We start from the raw sequence: 25,109 nt of genomic DNA, 5'->3' as shown, positions 1-25,109 counted from the left end.
GAAAACTGCACTGTGAAAAAAATACTTTCAAGAAAAAATTGCCAGATATAATTATTTTAGCTGCACACATAAAGGGTGGGCATTTTTAGGCACTACTGTTGAAAATATGCATTTTTAGGCAGTATTAGAGGACCGCTAAATCATTGAGTGCCCCCTAGTCATGTTCATTATTCAAAAGGTTGTGCTGCTGATGGACAGAAAAAAAAAGGGGGATATTTGCCTAAAATTTACCTGCCATGAGGGCTGGCGAAGGGAAGAACCCTCTGCAGCTAAGCACAAGGTCGCAGGTTTGTTTTCTGCCACATTCCTATAGAATACCAAAGTGCTTGTGTACAAGGCTTTGGGTGAAGTGAATGAGCACCAGGAGGTCGAAGTTCATCCGGAAGTCCCCTTCTGCGGCATCTATCATAGCACTTGAGTTTCTGTGGGACACTAAACCCCGTAGTGTAAATTTAATTTGATCCACCGTGGTGGCTCGGTGGTCGTGGGTTCAGTCGGCCTTCGGCGGAAGCACGAGGTCGTGGGTTCAATTCCCGGCTGTGATGGTCACATTCCGATGGGGACGGAATGTAAAAACGTGATTTCACTATGCTTTGGGTGCATGTTAAAGAGCTCCAAATGATAAGAATTAATACAGAGCCCTCCACTATGATGCCCCTTATAACCCACTGTGCTGTTTTGGGATGTTACAGCCCACAATATGAATTCTATTTGCCTAAAATTTAGTATATAGTGACAGGAAAAGGCAAGCTATTCTTCTTGACAGGTGTCTGTATAGATGGACTTACAGGTGTTTAGCTTGGCTACACTTCTTATTGTGGCTATAATTAACATTTCTTGTGCAGATTTTGACTCTTCTTGAGGGGGCCTCTGGCACAGCCCCGGTGCAACACAAGCGTGCCCAATGGCCTCTGGAACGGAGTTTGAGACAGCGGACCTAGACTCCGTCATCAATGTCATTGGACTCACACCAAGTGATCCCCTCGACACATTTGTCGGTGGGTGTACCTTGCATCTGTCAGAAAAAGCTATACATATTTAACCAGCAGGCTCCTCGTCCTCATTGCAGTAAACTGGTATTTGTTCACTTTGGGGAGAATAGTCCCTGCTGCATTTTTTAACCCTACAAACGCAGCTCTAACAATTGTGCATGGTGAGCATGTCAGCCATTTACTATACCATAGGGGCATATAAGGATTCCAAGTTTAAATACACATTGAGTACATAAGTGAATACTTCTGTTACACATATTGTATTCTGTTGGGAAGTTTGGTATTAAATTTATTAGAATATTTGGGTATGATCAAGCATATAGCATTACTACACATTAATAGATCTTGCCTGCCATGGAAAATACCTGCCAGGCACTGTGGTGACCTTCACATTGTGCTTTGCACGTAATAGAGTTGAGTGGTCTCTAAATAAGCAATGCATGTATTGTAGGAAATAATTTTTTTTTTATTTGAAGAATGAAATTCTTTCTACTTCTTTTCAGCACACAATTCAATATTATTGCCTCTATTTTTAAAATATTTCTGCATGATTGTATTATATTTGACTACATATTTGAAATGCCTGTGTTTATGTATACTGGGAAGAAAATTTATGCTATAGCAATTGTGCACTGGTGGTTTTTTATAGCTGGTTGCCATATTATCCAGTGGGAAAGCATCCGCACTACATACTTTAGCTTCAGTTGGGCTTTACTGTTAGATTAGATTTTTATATATTTGTTGATGCTTGCTTATTGAAGCAGAAGAAATATGTTATGCAAGCAACCTTGAACAAGTACAAATAGTTGATTAAAGGAAAGCTTATTTCTCTTTAGAGAAGCTTCATGACTATATTCCGTTTCATACTTAGCATGCAACGCCGTGGAAACTACGCAAGTTACAATTTGTTCCTTCTTTCTTTCTTTATTTTTCTTTTTTTATATATGGACCCTTGAAAATTTGCCTTACATGAATTTCCTTCTGGGTCTTTTGAGCATCATGTCAGATTTGCGAGATTACATGTAACATCGTGAAGCGGATCCAGCTGTCGGCCAGTCTGCGCTTGACTGCGTGCGAGCAACATTCGCATGAGGCTGCTGCAACAGGCTGTGCAATAAAAACTTAAAAAAAAAATGGTCTAGAACAACATAATATCTGTATACCACAGTTTGTTTCTGAGGTCTAAAACTTCTTTCATTCAATACTGCGCCTATATAGAGAACAGTTGCACACAATTGTGGCTAGAAATACTGAACTATTTCTAAGTGTGAACACAGCTAATGCAAAAAAGGCTCTCCAGCTTCCACAGCATTGCACCTGATGTATGAAATGTAGTTTAGTTGCGAGGTAGCCGTACAGCATATTCTTCATACTAGGTAGTCATAAAATGCACTGGTCGATGCCAGAATTTCGTAAGCAGAGTCTAGGGAATACTAGTAAGCTATTAATTCGTTATTTGCCGTGAGAATGTACCAGAGGACACATCAGTCTGTTTAAATGAACAAATTTTAATATTGGAAAGTGGCCACAGAAAATATGCTTTAAAATCATAGCAAAGACTGATAAAAAGAGAGATCGTGGCTGCTTTTATACATAGTAAACTTTTAAGGTGTCGAGATCAAAATGATTTATTGGGTTGTTATTTAATCTGTTTCAGCTCTTACAGCTGCGTTTCCTTGTGTTTTAATTTTGTTGCATTGAATGTTTGTGGGACGCCACTTTGTAGTGACATTCCGCATTGTGAGTGCTGTTTCGTTGAAAATTTCATCACTGAGTGTTCATAGTGTAAATGCTACTGTGAATCCGGTGTGCTTGAAGCTCATCGAAACTTGGATGGAGGAAAAGGTACCTGCAGGCAAATGCTTGAACATGCATGCAAAGACGCATGAATAATGCGAACAGTGCATACTGTGCTGATGCTCTTAGTATATTTTATGCTTTTGACTTCATACTTGATTTGTTTGTCTGGCATTCTTACAAATTTGGTTTTAACTAGAAAAAGTTTTTGTCACCCAAAACGTAAAGCCAACCAACTCTGATGGTTTTGTTCCATTAGAGCATTAACTTCATTCAATTGATTTTCATTTGAGATTCAGCTGCACTTACTCTTCATGCTGCACTAGTTTAAGGCAGGCAGTGCTTATTTTTGGTGCTTGCTGTTTATTTGAATCGATCATACACTGCTATTTATTGCATACTCTACAGGGAAACTGTTAGTAAGCCTTGCCTGAACTGAGCTTTCTTTCTAATGGAGCAGTAGTTGCACTGAAGGCCTCCGCTTATTCCTGCCATTTGTAACTGGTGCTCTGCAAGAAATAATTCAATGCATCTGAATGACAGTGTGTACATCCTGCCAAGGCTAAAGCAGACCCAGCAAGACAATGTGTGCTGGGTGTCTTTGTAAACATGAAGTTCGCAGAAATGCTTACGGTTGTACATATAAACTTTGCAGAAAGTATACAGTGTGCTGTTAAAATTACTGGTGTACTTGCTAGACTTATGGCAGCATTCCAAAGCGCTGTAGGGTAAGGTTTAACTCTTTCGTTACCACGGCTATACAAATTGATCACCAATGATCGATCGCCGATTTTGACATATTGGAGCCGTATCTTATATACTTAAGGCCATTCAGTAGTTAGCACAGGCACTGAACTTTCAGAATCAGTTTAAATTTTCGTGCTCTGGCGACGTTGTGATTTTTGACGAACCTTTTTGCGAACCAATGTGTGTATGTTGTAGTGAAAAGAGGCGTGGCTATCACCTTCTGCCATGCTCGAGAAAAAAGCATGCCGCTCAGGATTAAGCTGCACTAGCATCAAAATTTCGTAATGAAATTACTCCCAGCAAGTTAAGAATTAAGCTATATTGTCGGCTTTGCCGTCCGACAGTGCTGAGCGGTGATAATTAACCAAAAATCACACCAGCTTTTCACTAGTGTGCTTTGGTTTGGAGTCCGAGTCATTTTATTCCACCAAAGTGTATTTCTGAAAGTCCGCCGCATGTCCAACATGTGGATCTGGCATTTTGAACCAGTTTCCAAGAGTTTCGGTTTCACTTCTCGCGTAAAATCTAGGCAAGGGGCACTGCCGGTGTCACTGTGCAGTTATTGAAAGTCGCTCCCATGGCGTCGTCCCGCGTGGCTGTGTCACGAGAAAAGCGTCGTGCTTGAAACTATGCTGCACCCGCACTTCAATTTAGTGATGAGGACTCGAGTTATGATTCCATAAATGACAGCAAAGCAGATTCAAGCTCTGATGGCGATGATGTTTTGAGTCAGCATGGGACATCCGCAGCTGTTCACCGGCGAGTTTCCTTTACGGCCTTGAGCGGTCTCCTTCCTTGTGCGCGCTTATCTGCCGATCTATTCGCATGACCTGAGAGCTGTACTGATCATCTTCAGGGTGCATATTTCGCTTCATTATGATGTGCTGCGATCGGCAGCAAAGAAACTTCCATCCACGCCCAGACGGCTGCCCATAGCGCATCTCGGCCCAATACTATGGATCAGCACAATACAGTTTACAACGGCATGGGATTTCTTTCTACTCTTCTTCTCTGCAGAGGTGATAAAGACAATCTGCAAAAATGCATACAGATATGCTTGGATGCAGCATCTTGTAGTTGGCCAGCTACGCTAAGAGCGATCGGTTTTGGCATGACTCTAGAGAAACTGGTCAAGAACATTCCTTGGACTTCTCATCGAACCATCCTCAGAAGATGCTGAAAAGGTGGAACCGTAAAGTATGTTATGAAGACTGCAGCGTAGAACAAAAACCAGACGTTTTGTGGGAAAAATGCGGAGTGCACCTATGCTTCACAAAATCCAGGAACTGCTTCGCCGCATGGCATGAGCTATGAACTGGTCTTTGTTTCTTTTTTGTCTCCGAAGAACTGCACTGTACTGAGCATTTACTTTTTCAGACACTATTGCTGGGTTATTTATCTTTGAAAGGTATATTCTGAATTTCCTTTGATGTTAATGTTTTTGTAGATATCATGTCTTTTTATTGTTGTTTTTATCAACTTATAGCAAAAATGGCGCTTTCTAGAATTTTTGTTTTACCTACTAAATTTTTTGTTTGGCAATATGTTTTTGGAAAGAGCATTTCATTATGCACAATATGCTATTCTGCAGTGTGTGCCTGAATATTGTTTGTATTGCTAAATAATATGTTTTCGAGACTTATAAAAAAACGACCATTTTCTCGCGGTAATGAAAAAGTCAAGGGGTCTTTCCAAAATGTAAAATACCATAAGCGCTTACATACAATCCCCGTAGTCAGCCCAGTGAAGCTTGGGCTTTGTTTTTCTGACAATGGATGTAGGCTGAAGATAGTTTGAATGCAAAATTAAATACAGTTGCACTTTAAAATTTACGTAAAAAGACACCTAGAAATTCTTACCCTGCTAATGAATAGTGTGTCTGAAACTAATGCTAGTTGTTTGCAGATGCCATAACTTTCACTCATCTAGACCATTTTAATGAAGTTTGTGTGTGGCCCCATCAAATTGGGTTATTTATAAAAATTTCTAGCTGCGCTGCCTAAGGAGCAGTGTTACAGCCATTTGGCAAACAACAAATATCGCAGTAGTAGGCACATCTACTGTTGCACAACTGCGTCACCTCTTTACAATGGTGCATAAATGAGAGAAGGGCTCACAGCAGCCTGCTGTTCTTAAGAAGGTGGCAACCACAATTAAATATGGCTGTACTTCATAAGATGGGGTTCGTAACACTGCAGGAATTGAATTGTGTGTTTCTTGCTGCAGAGATCTGGTACCAGGTGTTCCTGTGGGCGCTGTTTTCGTCTCTGTTTGTTCACTTCGTGGCTGCAGTGGTGGCCTTCAGCATGTTGAGGAAGCAACAGATAGGCCGCTTCAGCCCACTGCTCATCTTGCTCATGGGCCTGGTGGCACCCTTGACAGGGGGCGCCCTGACGAGTAAGCCTCTTTCTTGTAGAAATTTGCGTCCATCAGCATCTGCGAATTGAGAAATTGTGCGCTTTGCCATAAGTATGTGCATCGAGAAAAGCTGCAGTGGATTTAAAATCCTAGATAAATCATTGCTAAAGAAAATTACGACAGCAACTCAGGCATGCATTTATACATCTCTTTGGTATTTTCTGGATTAACAGACTAAGCAAGCCCTCAGTGAATGTCAATATAAAAGTGTAAAGGCCATACAGGAAGTCATAAGAGAACTGTGCACTATCTGAAAAGTTGGTTGCAAAAAGGTTTTCTGTAGATCATCACATTTTATTAGACCCTTATTACGTATGCCACGCCTCACGTTGCAGCACTGAACGTGCTCAGCTAGAATTCTTGAATTTTTCATGGAAAGATACTCTTGTGGAATATTTTGTGAACATTTTGTAAGCATTCCTTTCTGGTAACTTCACAGAATTTAGTACAGTAAAACCATTCTGTCGAAATGCCTTACCTCCTTCTGTGCATGGTTGAGGCTCCTGGTATGGACTAATATAGTGCAGCCTTCTTAAGACTGTTATCACTAAACTCAGTTCATTTGTTAGCATTGGGGATTGTTTCATCTGTAGTGACTATAAATCTGCCACTAAAGAATATGTGGCCCTCAAATAAGCAAGACAGGGTACCACATTAAAAAAGTATACCTGCATAGGGAGTTCAGTCTTATTTGTATGCATGCCTGTGTCACTGCGTGAAAGAAACCATACAGGGGCAACTAAGCTGAGAAAAATATAGACATTGATTTTAGTGTTTTGGCAAAGCTGTAAAGTTGTGTACTAGCTGTTTGGCTGGCTAATGAAGCCCGAAATATGCATCTTGATTCTATGGCAGGTAAAGCTTAATCATGATATAGTGTATTGCAGTCAGTCACTTCATACACAATAATAGTAGTCCTTCGAGATGTATGAAATCATCAGCCACATTATGGAGTACACTTCAGGTACTTCTGAATACACCAACTGTGTTGGAATCGTTTAGTGAAAGGAAATCTTGCAGTTTTATTTTATCTGGTACCCACTTTGCTTGTAAAACCACTTACTTGATGCCTGAGCTTTGTCATTGTCATTCGTGAATCAATGATCACTTTAATATAGGTGTGTTTATTTTTACATAGAGCTAATGCTGATACTGAAGTAGATAAAGTGGCTGATTGTTGTGTGCGCTGTCGTCCTATAAGTTGCCCTCGCAATATGACAGGGTTTGTGCAGAGGGGTTAAACTCCAGGAATGGACAATTCAGTAGTGGTCAGATAGAGCTTTCAGTGCAACATTACTGGAAAAAGCTGGACATTACCAAAGCTTCAAAGATTTGGCTGCATCATCAGCTGTTTTCTACTGGTGTGTTATTAAATATTCACTTACAGTGCAGCTAGTCAATGCATGATGGGTAACTTGGGATGTCTTGCTAGATCTCCATAATCTTTCAGGTTACCTATAATGGTTCAGTCTTCAAAATTGCTTTACAACTTGACATGCTTTGTTAGCTGAGATTGTTTATCCTTGGCATATTTCTGGATTCATGATATGATTTATGCAGTGGATTCGTAATGGAAAGCGTTTTGGTTCAAGGCAAAAGTATCACACGAAAAGCATGTTTGAAGTCTGTTTTTAGTAAGCATAGCCTTGTCTTTGCCTCATTTTGCCTGATGGCAAAATTTTTGGAGATGGCGTTCTCACTGTTTTGATGAATTTAAAGGGACCCTGAAACGGTCTTGATGATTTTGTACAAATGTATTGAATCGTTAGGGGTGGCCCTTCTGATCATTGAGTGATAGTTAAGTGCTCTGTGTGAAGCGCATAATTTATTATAAAGGTTTTAAATATGTACATTGCTACCGATCGCAGCACGCCACTCCCCCGAGTTTTCAGCCACCCCTGACCAAGTGACGCGAGATGACCATATGATGCCAGTAGGGCAAGCTATCCGATTGGCTGCCCAAGGCACGCCATCGATAATTTTTCCAACTTTATGGTGAACAAATCTTGTGCGTAATAGTTGAAATGTTAATTTGTTTCTATAAAAAAAGAAAGTAACAGAAAGAGAATGCACAAGAGCAATTTATCGCTGCACTCAAGTACTGCCAGCACACAGCAAGTGTCGTCTGCTTGTGTTATGTGCTTCGTGTTGATGTGAGCTGTGCGGTGTGTCGGTCTGGATCTGTCTTTGCACAAGCACCATGGTTCGCCCTTGCGTTGTGGGCTACGAACGTAGTGATCGGCAAGATGTCAAGCTGCGACATCATGTCCCTCTGCAAGGCAAACATGCGAACGGAGTGGCTGCAGCGCTGGTTGTTGGCATCCAATCGGCACCAGCATCCAGTTGTTTGCGGCCGTCACTTCATGCCAAAGGATTACTATATACCGCAATATGGAAAACATGGGGAAGGTGGGAAATGTAAATTCAAGACGATGAGCAAAACGCGAACAAGGTAAAAGTGGGGGAGCCAACGTTTCGACAAGTGCACTTGTCTTTACATGGCCTTGAAAAAGACAGGTCCACTTGTCGAAACATTGGCTCCCACTTTTACCTTGTTGTCGTTTTGCGCATTATACCGGTTGTCCCAGTTAACTGGTACCAAGAGTTAAAAAGAAAACTGTAGAGCTCTAGAGAAATCATATGAATTACATAGTAGTGGTAGACTTGTGTACTTACACTAAGTATTTTTTTTTTTTTTTTATCACCCGCCGTGGTTGCTCAGTGGCTATGGTGTTGGGCTGCTGAGCACGAGGTCGCGGGATCGAATCCCGGCCATGGCGGCCGCATTTCGATGGGGGCGAAATGCGAAAACACCCGTGTGCTTAGATTTAGGTGCACGTTAAAGAACCCCAGGTGGTCAAAATTTCCGGAGTCCTCCACTACGGCGTGCCTCATAATCAGAAAGTGGTTTTGGCACGTGAAACCCCAAATATTATTATTTTTTTTATCACAAAGTATTAATTTCTTTTAATTAGTGAACGTTTTCATTATTGCTTGAATCGTAAACATGTCAATTACAAAGTTGTTGGGCACCTTAAATAACCTCTGAATCAAGCATTTATTTTGTGTTGAAGTGTGCCTGGTTGTTTTTTCCAAGAAAAAACAAAAACCGGCGAAATACGCGAAATATGAAATAGATGCGCACTCGTACACTGCTACTTAAAGGGAAGCTGAAAGCTTTTCCAGAAAAAATGAGTGATGAGCAGTACGTCGTAGTTTTCAACCCTCTGAATTTGAATATCGCATCGAAATTGAGCGAAAGAAAGCGCGAACATATTTTATTTCGACGAAAAGTGCAGCAACATAAACGCCCAGCTTGCGCGCCTCGTTTCCGCCTGTGATTGGTCGGGCGCCTCGTGACGACAACAATGGGGTTCGTCCGGACCGACTGCTGCCGCTACACACGAAGCACGGTGCAAGGTAGTTTGGTGCTGTTTTGCTGAGACGGTCATGGAAAATTTCGAGAGCTTGCGTTTCGCTGAGGAGTTCGGCGTTAAGTCCGAACTCCACGAGAGCGATTTTGTGCGCGACGGCTTCGAGCGACAAAACGTGCCGTCGCTTGAACAGATCGCTCGGTGTTGTCGCTCGATCGCTCGTTTCTAAAAATCTAGAACTCGTCGCTCGTCACCCGGAAGTGCTATGAGCGACTAGCCAATAGTGCGAAGCCGGAACTGTATGTACATAACTCAAATACTACTGTTTGTTGCACGGAACGAGCAAACTATTGAATTTTACACGTGCAAGAATAAGAACCTAGTGCAAGACCTTCAGAAATATTTTATGCTCCTTTTTCAGTAAAATACATCAACTTAAATTGATAAAGCATGCTTCACGCTAGTTTCGGCGCGTATATTGCTGCCCTCATACAGGGAAGTCGTCACTCAAAGCCGTCGCTCGCGTGGAGTTCAGTTCGCAGGTGACGAGTGAACGCGCCAGCCATCGCCTCGCTTGTCGCGCTGTCGCGTGCAAGATCACTTGTAAGAGGTTTATACTTTACTCCCTACATGTACGAGCCGATTGCGAAGAGCCGGCCTCTCTAAGAAGCAAAAAATGCTGGTGCAAGCACTGCTTTCCATGCGAACGAAGGCGAAGTGTTAGCATCTCCTTGTGTTGGAAATGTTCTTTGGCAAGTATGTGTTTTGCTAAGCTGCATTCAGCGTTCCAGTGAGTATGTTTCGGGACAAACAACTGTAGTGTTGTGTTCCTGCATGCCTCCTCGTAGAACGTAAGCGGTGATGCGATCTTCGGCATTTGTGCGCTGCCCCAAAGTTGTCGGCAATCTACACAGACGGTTTAAATGCGAAAAAAGTTTACTGGCTGTTGTAGCACGTGTAGTATAGAACCTTCATCAGCGCGCCATCCGCACGCTACTCGTAACCGGCGAATTCCGTCGGCTACGTGAGATGGTCAGTTTCTCTATGTGTGCGAGAAAAGGGGGAGCGCAGCGTTCTGGCATGAGCAGGCTTTCCAACACATGCAAACTTTACGCTTGGACTGCGTTATGGTAGCTGCATGCAGGCTGTTTCACAACACACGTGCGAATAGAAAATTCGTGGCGCTTGGTGCGTCAAGGGCGGGAGATAAACATGCACCTTCCGTTCAGCGTGCTCACACCAATGAGAACCCAAAGCACGCATTATTGATAAACTCCGGTAGTAATCGTCACGGAAGTGGTTAGAGCACAACACTGTTGTTCTTGAGCGCTTCACAGCAGCCTCCCACTTTGCTGAACGCTTCTTGTCTTGCAGAAAGTAATGGAACATCGGATCATCGTCGCGGCCGCTGGTGTTTGTGCAAGCGTAGGCTGCACAGAACGCCGGCATGATCGGCCTACAAGTTCAATTGATGCTGCGCACGTCAACTACCACTCCTATATACACACAAACAAAGGAATGTAGGGTCGAGCGAAGCAGAATAGGACAGCACGCACGCAGAAATAAGCCCAGTCAGGCACGGTCGCGGAGACTGCGAAGGAACGGAACACCAGTGCTGACGTCACTACGCCGCGGTTTCCGGTCTCCGCTCGCATTGTCGGCATCGGCAGCAGCGCGCGGCGCTTGACGGGGGGTGGAGCTACAGCGCAATTTTAACCGACGATTGCGTCGCTCCTAAGTGAACAATACCCCCCAAAATTTTACCTGCATGGTTTATAAGGTTTCCGCAACCGTATATGAGCGTCTTATTGAATTCGACAGACTCTTCAGTTTCCCTTTAAGCGCCTCCAGGCAACCTTTGAAAGACATACGGCTGCATTTGTTTCTCGTCGAATCATACAAGGCTTCGTCATGTAGGATGGCTCGAGAGGGTTTACGAACTAACTAGCGTTATGCAATAAGCATCGGCATCTGCGAACGCAAGAATGTTGTCCTCGATCATGAGGCACTCGGGATAGCTTTAACCTTCGTGTATCATAAAACAAAGCTGTGAAAAAGATGCAACCAATGTTAAAAAAGAAACAGTGTGCAAAAGAGCTAGAAAAAAGGTAGCTCTCGGAAGAACAGAAAGGAGCTACTCAGCAGTTTATTTCAATAAAAAATAAACCAAAGGCACATAAGGCGTCTCAGCCGCCCACAAAGAAACATCCAAAGGTGCAACTGGTTTAGTGATTTACCCTTCCTGTCTCGTGAACTCCAGAAAAGAGGCAAAACAAAGCAGTTTTTTACCTATTTCTATCTTTGTCACAAGGTTTCTTTATGTAAGGATAAGATGACATCATGAAGGTGCGTTAAACAGTCGCGTTTTACACCAGTTTTGAGCGGTTATTTTCCACTGCCACTTATATCACGTGCTCAAACAGGCCACCATCCGAAGCAACATAGTACTTGCTTCTTTCCAACACTTTTGCTGTTGCAGCTTTGACCAATGACATCGAAATCTTGTGGCAGGCTCTTATTTTTGCCTTTAAAGCACACGGTGTGGTAGTTTCGCTGCTATACACCCGATCCTTCACATAGCCTACAAGAAGTCCAGCATTGTCATTGTCCTGCGACCTTGCAGGCCAGGGTACAGGTCCGTGCTGGCCAATCCACTGTCCAGGAAAAAGCTTGTCGAACCATGCTTGAGACGGACTACTTCCATGCGCAGGAGCACCATCGTGTTAAAACCAGATGTTCCAAAGATGCACAAGTGGGATGTTGCAACAAACGTCGTTCATGGGGCCCTCGAGGATGTCGACGTAGCATTGCGTCATTAGTGTGTTGTCAAAAAATGATGGGTCTGATGATGTTGCCATCAAAAATACCACACGACACATTAAATGACCACTGGTATTGGTGTTGTGCTTGTGCCAACCAGTGGGGATTCCTATTACTCCAGTAGTGCGTGTTGTCAAGATGAACTTGTGTGTTTCTGGAGAAATTAACCTCATCTGTCCAAAGCACGCGAGTGAGAAAGTCCAGTTCTTCACATTTTGTGAAAATTCAATCGGCTAAGTCAAGTCCGTTCACAAAATCTCGGTCTTAAAGTTTATGATGATGATGTATACATGGTATGGGTGCATAGAACCTTTTTTTTAAAATCCTCCACACTGATGACCTTGAGGTTCTGGCCTCTGCACTGGCATCGCACACTACCATGAAGGTTAGCAGCAAAGAATGCCAAAAGGTCTGTTTCCATTTCTTGAACTACTGTCGCAGTCGTGTGTCGCTTTCTTGTGAAGCTACCCGTCTTGCAAAGGACTTCGTACATTTTAAGTATTGTTGACGGGCTAGGGCGTCATCCACAATGCCACATCCGGAATAGCTTGGCTGCCTTCCTCTTGTTACCACGTGCCGCTTCCAGAGCCAGGATCATTTTAACCTTCTGATCATTCGTGAAGGGCATGACTGTCTTCTTGAAGAGCAGGTCACTGGCGTGGTACCGTTGAGATCTCCTGCTATTATCTACGCACTGACTCGTCAAGCAAAAATGATTTACATAATCGACACCAGCATATGCTGGCTATACCAATCCACCAAAACGCATTAGATGGACACAGCCTCCACAAGGTTAGTTTCTATTGCTAAAGGGAACAAAAGGAACGTATATTCTGGGCGTGCCCATCTACAGAAGAAAATGAGTACGCAAAATTAGTCCCAAGTGCGCCGTCACGATTTCCCAGCTTCGAAATCCCCACACTCCCTTCCCTACAGCTCTGCTGCACTTATCAATGCTTCAGCGGCGTGTTCTCAAGATGCCGTGACCATCACATAGCGTGAAGCCCTGTATTGAGCTGCTGCTGCTAGTAAAGCCGTGTATCCAGGGCTATTCGCTTGGGAGCGCTTGAGTAGCGGTGTGCAAGCACGTATTTATTTCATATTCTGGATGTTTCGTGCACTTTCGCTTCTTTTTTTTGAAAGACCAACAAGGCAAAGCTGAGCACGAAACAAATACTTGATTTGGAGGTTATTTGAGGTGCCCTACAACTTTGTAATTGGTATGTTTACGATTCAAGCAATAATTAAAACGTTCATTAATTAAAAGCAATTAATACTTCATGATGAAAAAATACTGGCTGCATGTACACACAACTACGGCTACTATGCAGTAGGAACAATTCATCTAGAGCTCTTAGGTTTTCTTTAAATCTTGGTCCAAGTTAACGGTATGCCAAAACACCCAGTATGCCACAACAGCATTCCGAAAGTCCAGTATTCGGGTAAACTTAAGCACAAGCTGACTGGGCTTGGGTGTTTTAAGAGATGAGCAGAGATGCAAACGTGAATGGCTTGCACGTTGGAACCACCTGGTGGCACTGAGCTTAACTAAACGCAGAACTAATATAGCAGTAACCAAGTGTATTCTATGTTGCTGATGGTGTAAATTTTTGGCGGGAGCATAATCATGAACAAGTTGTTTTTCTAAATGTTTAAGATGTTTTAGACTTAGTTACCCCAATATTAGTTCTTTGGCTGGTTAAGCTCTGCACCACCAGGTGGCTGGACCGTGCAGACGGATCAGACTAGTCACGTACGTGTGCACTAAAGCTCCTTCATCACAGCAATAGTAGTACGGAGGGGCTTTAGTTTATGCCTCCATCCATCCGTCAAAACACCCAGCTCGCCCTTGGTTATCGGAACATTGGGTGTGCACGGCGCTGCGGCAGAATGCTCGCAATGCACGCTGCTTCGATAGCTTTCGCTTGGGATTGACTGCCAGGTGGCTGGCAGAGAGGTTGGAGAAGTTTTACGCGCTGGCTCCAAGACAACCGGAAGTAGACAACATGACATCCCATCGTGACACAGCCAGTGAAGGTATAGCTTAGCCCCGATCACTCAGCGAACAAGTTGAGGAGTAAAAGCACGGCTATGGAGGAGGGTAACTTGTAATTGGCCATAGCTCTCTTAATTTGAGATGCTTCACACAAATTGTGGTGCGAACGTTTTGACTGTACCCTACGCATCTACAAAATTTGTCCAAACCGTTTCAGACACCCTTTAATGTTAAAAATCCACTGTACTTGATGATTAGTTTTGCGTTTTTGGATTGATCCTATAATATTCGGAGGCCCTAGTTTGGGATCATATGACCATGCGTGACTATATTCATGGAAAAAAGTGAGAAGCCGAAGCTGTTCATCAAGCTGAATTTCCCAGAGAAATATTTTGGCTAATGGTTGTCAATAAATAAAAAAAAAAATGTTTTCCTGCTCGCTTAGTCCTAGTGCCAGGTGAGATAATCCAAGTGGCACAGAAATGATTTGAATGCCAGATTATTTAATCCAAGTGGCAAACATTTAATCCAGCGCCAATGTATTTAATCCCAGCACCAGTGCAAATAGGCTGCACACCAGGCATATTTAATCCAAATGTTAACATGTTTAATTTATGTACCAGAAGCTTTAATTTAAATTAATTCATTGAAAAAGACAAGATTGTGAGCCGAAATACAGTTACCGGAAGACGTGACTGCGGTAGTTTATGTGGCGGTGAATTTCACATAGTGAATAACCTTATTGGTCTAAAATGTTATGGCCTAAAGAAAGGGGTTATCTTACTGTTCAGAGCTTGAATGAAGGCTGAAAGTGTGTTGGTAATCGTTTTATTAACACGTAGCACTTGTCAGTTGTAGATGATAATCCAAAATGCTGTGGTAGCAAAGAATTCATAAATTATGTTGGCTATCACAGAATTTCAGATCATCATGTATGTGGGTGATCGCATTCCGGAACAAATTTATTGTTATCTGCTGCCAAACGGCTTTCTAGCAGGTTTCTTTCAGATGCGTTGAAAGTCATCTACAAATAAATTTGTGCCAGAACGCAATCAGTCATGTACATGATCAGCCAAAATTTCGTGATTACCAAGAATTATTTAACAGACGACTGCTTCCTGGTTGGATAAATTACTTACCAGGTGTGCTTTCAGCCTTCGTTGACCATCCGAGCACGTAAATTGACTAGTTTTTAGAGCGCTGCTCTTAGGCACCCGGCACTGCGGCGAGTGGGGGTGGCAGCGTAACCGAGCGAACCAGCACAGCAAAAGATGAAAGAGTGAATGCGGAGTGGGAGTTGAAAGGACGTGAGCTGGTCTTGTCGCATCAGCTCTCACTCACGCTTGTTTGTTTGCTTGGTTTGGTATCGTTCGTGCTCATTTCGATTGTCATGGTTTGCGATTTTTGTGACCTGATTATATGTACGACACAGATTGTTTAGTACTTTCTAGAAGCCGTGCGGGCACCAGCAGTCACACCGGAACCTTTCACGAGTCATGTATAAAAGCTGACACGCTTGACCCGCAGATCAGACTTATGATGGTCGCCGACTCTGCTTTCCGATCTTGTTGTGCTTGAGTGTTGTTTGTTTCGCTGAGCACAAGTCTTCCCAATAAAGAGTTAAATTTGTAACTCACAGTTTTGACACTGTGTCATTCTTCACTGTCACTACCACGTGACAATATTCTCATAATACAAGGTAGTGTCAGCCAGTTCTTTGTGAGCAATGAGTGATGCAACCGGTGGAAGTGCTTCGTCTGCCGCAGCTGCTAAATGAGCTGCTCGAGCAGAGGCTCAGCGCTGCTACGGGGAGGACCCTGTCATTCAGAATCACATTCTTTGCAGCAATATATCTCCAATTCAAAACACCTAAACAGCTGCGCTCAAAATTGACATTAGTGTGTATTGTAATTGTCAGTGCATATATATATATTTTAGATCATACCGTATTACAAGAAAAAGTTCGGTCGTTATGTCATTCATCTCCACGCAAAATACCACAGTCACTCATTTCACGTATATTTCATAAATGCAACAACCACAAAAATTAACGCTGTTGTATTCCGGTAACTGTATTTCGGCATTTTAATTGTTTTGACTCAGTCTTGCTGTTTTTCTTCCCCGTGTCAAATTTACTGGCGCTTGAATTAAAGCTGCTGGGGCTTGGATTAAACATGAAGCCACTTGGATTAAATTCGCTGGCACGCAGGCTTATTTGTGCTAGCACTAGGATTAAATATGTTGGCATTAGGATTAAATGTTCGACACTTGGATTAAATAATCTGGCACTCGGATTATTTCCATGGTGCTTGGATTATTTTGGCTCTTGCTTTGATTTAATTGAGCAGGAAAATTTGTAGAAGTTGAGTGTGCTCTCTTGCATGATGTGTACCGTCTACTTGCCATGTGCTTGCAGACACCATTAAGCCAGTTGCGAGTGCTTGACATAGTTCGAGAAATGCTGTGAAGTCATTAACAGCTCCCAAGATTACTACGCTGTTGTTGCAGAAAAGTTAAGGCATAGCATACAAAGGGAAAAACATTCCTCATGACGTGCACTACACCAGTGAGTGATTCTAGTACTGCACTCGGATCATGAACGCAAGCATGAGGGCGGAACTGCCAGCAGCGTTTTACACTTGTAAATTGTTTTCATACGTTTTGCTGATGGGGCATGGCATTACCTTGCCTAGCAAGGGAGTCTTCAGAAAATCAGACTTACCTGTATACTGTTCAATGCATCATAAAGCTCCTAGTTTTCTGGACGGTGCGTGCCTGAGACTAGCTCGTCCTTTCACATACTGCACTGGATCCGGTGGCTTTTTATGTACTCTGTTCAAATGGTGAAAGTCCATTCTTGAGGTTCATTCCATAAATTGGAAATAGCAGGCCACAATGGCCAATTCCAACATTGGTAAACGTGCATGCATATACAGTCGAACCTAGCTATAATGAGCATGGATATAACGAATTATCAGATATAAAGTACGTAAATATAAAATTTTGTTGGTAGTGCTTTAATTCAGTGAGCATTCTTCTGCTGTAACAAAATTAAAAATGCAGGATGACACAGTATCCGTTATAGTGAAGCAAATTTTTGTTTGCATGTTTAAGGTATATATTCTGGCAGTAAAAATGTCGAATACAGTCACCGGCTGATTTTTCAGACACTTGATTTTGCTAACCTGAAATGATTGTTCGGACTTCCCTGCGGTACCGCCACCTCCCCTAGCACCATTGTCTAACAGCAATAACGAAATTTTCAAGTACCACACATTGCTTCCAGCATTAACTGTGCCACAAACATGGCACCCACGAACAAAGTTGCCGCCATGTCGACTAAGCACAACACTGCAATTTCGTTTGCGCCAACTTCCCACAAAGCGATGCTGGTTAGGGCTAGTGACCTAGGTAGCGTGGCCTTATTTTGGGGGTTTAGTACGGCCGGTGTAGTGACTGGCAACAAGCTATCACGGGAAGCTAGCTGTCAATATGTTCGCACTCGTAGACCTTATCGGCGGTCAGGTGTGAAATCAGATGCGCGCGCTAGACTGACAGACGTGTTAGCCGAGATCAGATCCACGTGGCGGTCTACTTCGTGTGCGAAAAGTCTGGCAGCGGCTGCAGCTTGGCTTGGTTGGACCAGAGCCGCCAAAGCCATTATGCCAATCCCTGCATAACACCAATCCCATGGTTGCATATTTGCAGTGGGGCAGAGTGCGTGTATATAATAAATGCATTAGTTCTAAGAATAAACTGCTATAAGTATTCCTTTTTTCTGTGAATGATTGTTTAATGAATTAGCCTTGACAATTGTATTTAAGGCTGGGCATTGATTAAAAATGTTAAACTGATTAATCACTACCTTTTAATAGATGGATTAATAGAATAATCGGATTTGTTCATTTACGTACATAAGCATAAAAAAGTCAAAGCCGGTCATTTGTCATGATATATACATTGAAGTCCGCTACCCTTTCACCTTCTCACCTTCGGACACCCAGACACTGCCAAAGAAAAAAAAACCATTCCATTGAAGTTGAATTGCCTCAACCTGCACCACTGGTGTATCACAGGTGTGTATGGAAAACCGAATAAAATGTTTAAAAAAAGGGGTAAGGTGCAAAATGCTAATTTTGTCTCTTAAAAAGAAAGCAAGGCTGAAAGTAAAGAATGGAGAAGGAAAATGTTTATCGTTACATAGTTGAATGGCACTGTGTGCAAATGGACATTCAAGCATGTCAAACTTGGTCAAATGCAATCACAGGTGCAGCTGTGGAGCAAAAAAAAAAAAAAAAAAAAAGCTTATTAACCCTTTAACCCCAAAATTCCGGAAAAAATGTACGAATTTCCCAAATTCTTTATGTAGTCATAATTTTTTCTGTGTCACTTTCATTCTGAAAATATATTACTTAATTGGTTTCTGGTTAGATTTTGTTTTTATTTATTTAAAAAGAGCTGCTCTTTGCGGTCGCTTCCCATCAATGCCAATAGTAACTCATCTTTGGTGGTGGGAGCTGCACAACATCTGGATGTACGAGTGCGACTCGTCGTTGGCGATATTGGTACAACCTCCCATGACGAGTATAGTTTGGGAGTGGGGATTAAAGGGTTAAGATTCTCTGGCAGTAGAGTTCCTTTGTCTGTTAACAGTCATGTGATAGTTAGGTGTAGTGACACTCCCACTGTACAAAAATGCCTTTCTGCATATACAACAGTAAACTTGCCTAGGATTATTAATTTCATCCCTCGAGTTTACTTTGAATCCAAAGGTTACTGTGAGATTTCCTTTCATACTCCTGTACTCATCCATGCTTGCCCCTTGCTGCAAATTTGCAATAGGGGCGCATAGGAAGTTTACAAACGTAGTGACAAGTTCCGGACCGCTTTTTTCCAGCACTTTTAATGCATCAAGTCATCAACTCTTTGTCAAAAAGTAAAAGGGGGCAGCATCAGTTTTTGTTCTGCACCATGCCTCCTCTTTCGAAAGTTCAAGCTCCCTTGGAAAGTAAGATGCCTCTGGCTATCTACCCTTTTTCTGGATAAGAAAAAAATTACGCACCCATGTATGCAAAAGCACACAAAGAGCAGTAAGAAAACACTCAATCAATCAATCTTTATTTATCCAGAAAATCTGGATGGTTTCATGGCTAAAAGCCGTTTCTGTCAAACTGTTTAGTTTGACAGAAACGGCTTTTAGCCATGAAACCATCCAGATTTTGTCGTAAGTGTGGCACTTGTGCGTGGGCACACTCGAAAATCGTTCCCTCCCCTTTGCTGAGGAGCAAAAGAAGCAGTAGCATCAGTGACTGAGCTTGCCCGATTTTGGTGATGGGAGCTTAAAGGATTAATCATCATCATTACCCTATTTTTATCCACTGCAGGACAATTCGTGACCCTGCAGTCACGAATTACCCTGTCCTGTGTGAAGTGATTCCAACTTGTGCCTGTGAATTTCCTCATTTCATAACCCTGCCTAGTTTTCTGCCATCCTCAACTGCACCTCTCTTGGCACCCGTTCTGTAACTCTAATGGTCTACCAGTTATCCATCCTACGTATTACATGGCTATCCCAACTCCATTTTTTTTCTCTTAATGTCATTTAGAATATCGGCCATCTCTGTTTGCTCTCTGATCCACACTGCTCTGTTCCTGTCTCTTAATGTTACGCCTAACATTTTTCGTTGGCTCGCTGCACAGTCCTCAACTTGTTCTTGAGCTTCTTCATCAACCTCCGAGTTTCTTCCCCATGTGTTAGCACCGGTAGAATGCATTGATTTTACATCTTTATTTTCAACAATAGTGGTAAGCTCCCAGTCAGGATCTGACAGTGCCTGATGCAGTCCAACCCATCTTTATTTTTCTGTAAATTTATTTCTCATGATAAGGGTCCCCTTTGAATAATTGACCTAGGTAAACGTACTCCTTCAGACTAGAGGCTGACTGGCAGTCCTTAACTCTTGCATCATTGTCTTTGTCTTCTGCATATTAATTTTAAACCCCACTCTCGCACTCTCTGTGTTAACTTCCTCAATCATTTGTTGTTACTTGTCTGCACTATTGCTGAATAGAACAATGTCATCGGGAAACCGAAGGTTGCTGAGATATTTGCCGTTGATCCTCACTCCTAAGCCTTCCCAGTTTAATAGGTTGAATACTTCTTCCAAGCATGCAGTGAATAGCATTTGAAAGATTGTCTCCATTCCTGACCCTTTTCTTTGTAGTTATCTTTCTACTTGTGGAGAACAAAGGTAGCTATGCAATCTTTGTAGATACAGTTAAACCTAGATGTAACAAAGTCGGTAAAATCGGCAATTTGCTTCGTTATATCGATATTTTGTTCTGTTGAAATTGGCCTTTTGTGCAAATAAGTACAGTCGCCGATCGATTTTTCTTGCATGAAAAGAGGCCGCAAAATTTTTCAAATTATCAAGCAATCAAAAAAAGCAAATTTGAATGACAAAACAATTCAGTTTGATAAATTTGGGAGTCGACGACGAAAGATACAGTTTTATACCACATACGTCGACGATATCTTCCTGGCGGTACCAATTAAGCGATGCCAGCCACGCTTTCTCGTGCACTCCGCCCCCGCAGCTGATACCGTCACCCGCACTGGGATGACGCTATCATGGAAAGCACCGGCAGCGGGAAGCGAATGCTTCGTCTGCCTCTCACTCCAACGGGTCAGCGAAACTCGAGGTTGTGCAACCTCCAATGCTAAACGCGTGGCAAGACGGCTAACATGATGCCACGCCGTCTCGGCATGCCCACTCTTTGCACCTGCAACGGATCACCTCTAAAGCAGGGTGCGCGACCGCGTATGCACTCAGTCGCGCTTACAGGGACGTGTCGCAAAGGCCGAGACGTGTGCCAGATATCGAGACACACGCCAACTTACCTCCTACTCCGCCCACCACGCCCCCTCGCGCGCGCTTGATCACGTCGCTTCCCTCCCCTTTCCCTTTGCTAGTGCGAGAAGGCGGCACTCGTGAAGCCACCATCTTTCTTGTCTCACCCTTTCACACTTTCACTCGCACCTAAAGCACAGGGTCAGGGAGCGCGATAAGATCTTATCGCACTTGAACATGATGTGGCTCTACTTCGGCGGTCGCTCTTGTCGCGCGATTTGAGAAGTGCATTTGCAAGCAGCCGCTTGTAATTAAATCATCTGACCATCTGTGTCTGCGCAAGTTTCCATTTATTGCCTCTGCATTCCTTTGCGGCGGCAGTGAAATTTCATTATCTTAAAATTGCATACAAACACACTTAGTTATATTGAGGTTCTAAATACATGGTGTTCTATGAACAAGAGGTTATGAAAAGTTGAATACTTTGTTACATTGAACATTTCTCTATGTTGAAGTTCGTTATGTCAAGGTTTAACTGTATTTTCCAAGATATTTATGTGTACCTCCTGTACTCCTTGATTACATGATGCCTCTATGACTACTGGTGTCTCTACTGAATCAAATGCCTTTTCATATTCTGTGAAAGCCATATAGAGAGAGGTTGGTTTTACTATGCAGATTTCTTGATTACCTGATTGATGACATAGATGTGATCCATTGAAGAGTATCCCTTCCTGAAGCCAGCCTGCTTTCTTAGTTGACTGAAGTGTTGCCCTTATCCTATTGGAAATTATCTTGGTGAATAGTTTGTACAATAGTGAAAGTAAGCTAATGGGCCTACAATTTTTAAATTCTTTAATGTCTCCCTTTTTGTGGATTGGTATAATGTTGGCATTCCTCCAGTTCTCTGGTAATCTTCGAAGTCGTGAGACATTTCGTATAAAGGGCAGCAAATTTTTCAAACATGATATCTCCTCCATCTTTGATTTACTCGACTGTTATTACATCTTCTTCTGCCACTTTTCCCCGGGTAATGACTTGCAAGGCTTTTCTAACTTCATCGCTAGTTATAGAGGGAGCCTCTGTATCCTCATTACCACTTTGAATGGCGATAGCATGGCTGCTTTGAATAGTGTACAGGTCAGTATAGAATTCTTCCGCTGCTTTTGTTATACCTTCGAGATTGCTAATATTACCTTGCTTATATTTTAGTGCATACATCTTGGTTTGTCCTATGCCAAGTTTCCTTCTCACTGATTTCAGGCTGTGTCCATTTTTTACGGCTTCTTCAGTGTTTCTCACGTTATAATTTCGAATATCACTTATTTTTGTCTTGTTGATCAGTTTTGACAGTTCTGCGAATTCTATCTAATCTCTTGAGCTGGACACTTTCATGCTTCGTTGTTTCTTTATTAGGTCCTTTGTCATTTCGGAGAGCTTACCTATTGGTTGCCTTAGTGCCTTACCTCCAACTTCATTTGCTGCTTCTGAAGCTCTTCAGTCTTTCTCACGGTATAATTTCAAATATCACTTATTTTCGCCTTGTTGATCAGTTTTGACAGTTCCGCGAATTCTATTTAATCTCTTGAGCTGGATACTTTCGTGCTTTGTTGTTTCTTTATTAGGTCCTTTGTTATTTTGCAGAGCTTACCTATTGGTTGCCTTAGTGCCTTACCTCCAACTTCATTTGCTGCTTCTGAAGCCAGCCTAGTTACGGTTTTATTCATTACCTCTACATACTTTCAAGGCCTACTAGGCCTTGAAAGTATGTATAATAAATAAATAAATAAATAAATAAATAAATAAATAAATAAAAATAAATAGATAAATAAATAAAAAAATAAATAGATAATTATATAATCTTCATCTCTCTGTTCTAAAGCTGCAAATTTGTTTGCAAGCACCAGCATGAATTGGTCTGCTTTTGCCCTTACTGCGTCTAAGTTGGCCTGTTTCTTCTTTACCAATTTTACTCTTTCTCTCCATATTGAGGTGAATTCCAGACCTTAGTAACCTATGATCACTGCACTTTACCCTACCTAGCACTTCTATATTGTCACGTGGTGGTGACATTGAAGAACACAGTAGCAATACTGTGAAAGACAAAACTAACCTTTATTGGGCTAACCTGTGCCCACAAAAACAGGCTACACTTATAGCACAACGATAGCGGCGAACACAGTCGGCGATCGTCGAAAATCTGATCAGCGGGTTAAGCACGTCAGCTTTTATACAGCAGTCGTCGAATGTTCCAGACTAATCGTTCGGACCCGCGTGCCTTCCACAAAGTTCTACACCATTTGCGTCAGGCGATGAAATCAGATAACACAAGGTTCGGCGACAACAGACAGCGAATAGAAGCATCGATAACTTTCCAGAAACTTCGGATACATGCAGGCGCGTCCCGTGCTGTGCGATAACATTTGTTAGGCGGCGAAACGTGGTCGCCCGATAAAGATAAGTACACGTGTCAATATGCTGCACTATGCTGCGATCGGCAGAAAGTTTGAAGTCTATTTCGTTTCTTGTTTCATCATTACGGCTTTCCGCGCCCACTTTTTGGTCTTGTGCTTCCTGAAGAAGGTATTGATATTTGGAGCTTATTCTTTTCTGCAAATTCTACTGACATCTCTCCTCTAGTGTTCCTAGAATCGATACCGTAGTTGCCAATTGCTTGTTCACCCGCCTGCTTTTTCCCCACTTATGCATTGAAGTCACCCATTACTACCAGGGGTGTAGCCAGAGGGGGGGGGTGCTTATGTTGCTTTAGCCCCCCCCCCCTTCCCGAAATTTTTTCGTGCTGTCAATGCACCGCTGACCAAAGCAACCCCCGGCGCCAGAAATCATTCTGGATTTTGTCTAGAATGTCTTTTTCATGCTGGAAAAGACATTTCACCGCGAAAATTGCAAGCTCGGGCTGGATTTCGTGGCAACGCCCATGAATCGGGAGTCACATAACGCAAGCAGCCTCATCCGAGCACAAAGTTTCAATGGCGTTTTGATGACAAAGGGGCTCACCGCAGCATCTCGCGGAGGCCGCGGAATCTGCGGAGCGCATGGATATCAATTCCGAAACTTTATGGGTATAAATCTCATAAACTTTTGATGTGAAATGTGCATTGACACTTCCAAAGTAGTGCTTTAGATTTTCAATTGCGGAACTTTGTGGGTCTAATGCTGTTATAAACATTTGACGCCAAAGGTGCATTGACTTTAGAATTCTAAAGTCTTGCATTGGAACATACGACGGGACAAGCCAAATCAACACACTATTAGACAAGTTGACAAAGCATGCAGCGAAGTCCGATGAGACGAAGCGTTGTGGTGGTTCATTTGTGCTGTCATGTCGCATAAAAAAATACAAAATTTTTTTCACCTACGCCAAAGCATCCATGTTGAAACACTAAAGCCAGCCAAGGTAACTACATTCTTATTTATTTTTCCTGCTTTGACTTTTATTCGCGAGGATACATTGAGCGTCTTCAATTTTTTTTGGTCTTGCTAACCTACCCGCGGGTTGCCAGAGCCAGCCAGAGCGCATACGTTTTTCTCGTGTTGCCCTGACCACCGCGCGGCGCACTTCGGTGCGTGTTCAGTTTGCTCTGGCCGAGTGGCTTTTGGCCTGGCAGAGTTTTGGATGCTTTCTGGCTAGCAGAGGAGAAAAAGAAACAATGGTTGCTCGCTGCCATCACTGTGGGGACTCAACGGATTGCACCGCGTTCGCTTGAGGGCAACCTCTCCGGAAAGTCTTGGCTCGCTGGTGTAGGATACCGAGCAGTATGCGCATGGTTCTCTGTGGACCAAGCGCTTCACGTTTTTTTCGATATTCCTTCGGTAGCCACATTAGGTGCTCAAAGTAGGCATTCAATTGTGGCCAACATATTTTCCTTGGGTTTTTTTTAATTTCGGTGCCCCCACCCCACAAAAGGAAAAAAATACATTGTTGCGGTGCAGCGAATTGTTGCATGGTGAAAGTCAGATTTTGTTACTTCTTTGCGGAAAGTAATGGGCCACGGGACGCTTCACTTGCTGGATACTCTTATTATATTATTGCGATAGCAATTATATGGACACTCCAAGTGCATTCCTGCCGTCATCGTTCCCCTCATGTTTC

General features: G+C 42.8%; 1 protein-coding gene across 3 annotated transcripts in view; it reads left to right on the top strand.

Moving 5' to 3' along the window:
- LOC142590659 (transmembrane protein 170A) overlaps positions 1-25,109 on the top strand; it is a 37,045-nt gene that overhangs the window by 4,851 nt on the left and 7,085 nt on the right. For all 3 annotated transcript variants that reach the window (XM_075703046.1, XM_075703064.1, XM_075703054.1), the window contains exons 2-3: positions 846-998; positions 5,763-5,933. In XM_075703046.1, the coding sequence (XP_075559161.1) occupies positions 905-998; positions 5,763-5,933 (265 nt within the window). In that variant the 5' untranslated portion in view covers positions 846-904. The remainder of the gene's footprint in view (positions 1-845; positions 999-5,762; positions 5,934-25,109) is intronic.

Source organism: Dermacentor variabilis, chromosome 1 (assembly GCF_050947875.1).
Source record: "Dermacentor variabilis isolate Ectoservices chromosome 1, ASM5094787v1, whole genome shotgun sequence".
NCBI classification, from domain to species: Eukaryota; Metazoa; Arthropoda; class Arachnida; order Ixodida; family Ixodidae; genus Dermacentor; species Dermacentor variabilis.
This window is presented reverse-complemented; position numbering and strand designations above follow the sequence as displayed.